At 37.5% G+C, this 1,986-nt stretch overlaps 1 protein-coding gene across 1 annotated transcript; it reads right to left on the bottom strand.

The window, feature by feature from the left end:
* Positions 1 to 920: 920 nt before the first annotated feature.
* Positions 921 to 1,778, bottom strand: LOC111884212 (uncharacterized). Its single transcript, XM_023880532.1, has one exon. The coding sequence runs from the start codon at positions 1,776 to 1,778 to the stop codon at positions 921 to 923; it is 858 nt and encodes a 285-aa protein (XP_023736300.1).
* Positions 1,779 to 1,986: the final 208 nt, after the last annotated feature.

The following is a 1,986-nucleotide window of genomic DNA, read 5'->3' as shown; positions in this document are numbered from 1 at the left end:
CTATAGCCCTCCTCCTCTTTTTCTTGGGTCTTCCAACCTACAAAAATATTAAGGAAATCTTAAAACTAGATGAATAAGAAACTATGTTAACTAACATTCAACTTACTTGTGTGTGATGTGTAGGTGGTTTAAGAGTGGTTGGACATCTAGATTTTGGCCACATGCTCCTGCCATTGATTGGATCTATTTTGTTAGAGTACATTTCCCTCCATGTTGCACCCAATATTCAGGTTGTTGGGCTTTTTCACCATTTTGAATATGTTCCCATATTGCACAAACTACATGCCTGCAGACTATCCCTGTTATCTCCCGGTACCTACAACTACATGTACCCTCTTTCAAGTTGACCACATACTGATCAAACATCATACTAGTCACTTGATATTTTCCAGAACCACAGAAGAGTGCCCTATATGTACTCTAAACATGTAATTATAGGCTTTTCCCTTCCATGCTCTAGCTTAGAGTTGAATACTTCACACAAATTGTTTAAAAGACAATCTGAATGGGCTCTACCTGAGAAATGAGACATAGCCCAATGAACTGGAGGAATCTTACTTAGCCATTCATGAGCCTCTGCACTGAAATCTTTGAACTCATCCATTGTCCTTTCAAAGTGCCTAATGGTTGTATTTGTAGCACACCTCCATAAAGTGATCTCTAAACTCATCTCCCCTCCATTGCAACTTCATGTTTTCATGTATATGTATCAAACACCATCTATGCTCTGCATTTGGAAACACTTTTGCTATTGCAAGTATTATGCGCTACATATAATGTAATTTATAGTTAGTATTGTTACAAGCTTTAAAAGATACTTATGTTATATGTATTCATACCTTTTGTCAATCAGATACAAAAGTGAAGTTGCATGATGCATCCAAATCCAAATCATCACCAAGGCATTCTAAGAACCATGTCTATGAACTTGTTGTCTCAGCTTCCACAACTGCATAACCTAGTGGATATATTCCATTGTTGGAATCAAGACCTACAACTGTTAGAATTTGTCCAGGGTGTGGTCCTTTCAAGAAACATCCATCCAATCCTAATAATTCCCTTTTTCCAGATTTGAACCCCAACTTAAGTGCTCCAAGATAAATGTATATCCTCTTGAAAATACGAGTTTGAACATCAGGATTTGGTTCATTACACACTTCTAGCTTCACTGTTGTACCTGGGTTATTGGTTTGTAACTCCAAACAGTAATCTCTCAGCAAATTATATTGCCTTTCGTAGTCACCATACAGTTGTTCCTTTGCAATTGATTTAGCCCTGAACACCTTCATTCTTGATATGCTTAATTCCAAATCCATTTGAAGCTCTTCTTGTAAGGCTGTTACTGGGATGCGAGGGTTAGAATCCATTTTTTGGAGAATAGTGCTTGCAAGATATCTAGATGTACATGCCTTCGCATTTCTACTTTGTAAGCATAAATGATCATCAATAATTGTCTTCACCAACCATTGTTCCTCTTCCGTAGATCTAGAAATCTGAATAGCAAAAGGACAAGAATCTTTTTGTGAAATTACAGTTTTTCCCTTCGATGTGGCTTTACTTATAGTGGAGGGCCCACCATCAGTGGAATCTGGAACCACCCCTTTACACTTGACTCTTAACCTCAATTTTTCATTTTTTTCCATGTGTAGGGCCTTCCTTGTTTTTATTGAAAGCATCTTCACGTGACCTTGTATATCTTTTTTGGTTTTAAAAGCTTGACCCACAAAAAATGGTGTAACATGAACTACCCCAGAAGAACAAGGCACCTTCTTGTTCATGTTTTTTTAACATTCTCTTCCTTAGGTCTTCCTCATATCCTGCGCTTTCAAAGTCATCGTTGTTGATCACACCTAAATCATCATCTTGATTTAAATCTAATTCTATGTTTGGACCTTGTCCAAACCATTCAACCTCATCCACACAACTGTGAAACTCTCTCATATCAACCTCCCAGTCATCTAAAATAGCTTACGGGTCAACAATGTA

The sequence above is a fragment of the Lactuca sativa genome, chromosome 4 (genome assembly GCF_002870075.4).
Source record: "Lactuca sativa cultivar Salinas chromosome 4, Lsat_Salinas_v11, whole genome shotgun sequence".
Taxonomy (NCBI): Eukaryota; Viridiplantae; Streptophyta; class Magnoliopsida; order Asterales; family Asteraceae; genus Lactuca; species Lactuca sativa.
Note: the sequence above shows the minus strand (reverse complement) of the source record. Positions and strands in the feature narration are given on the sequence as shown.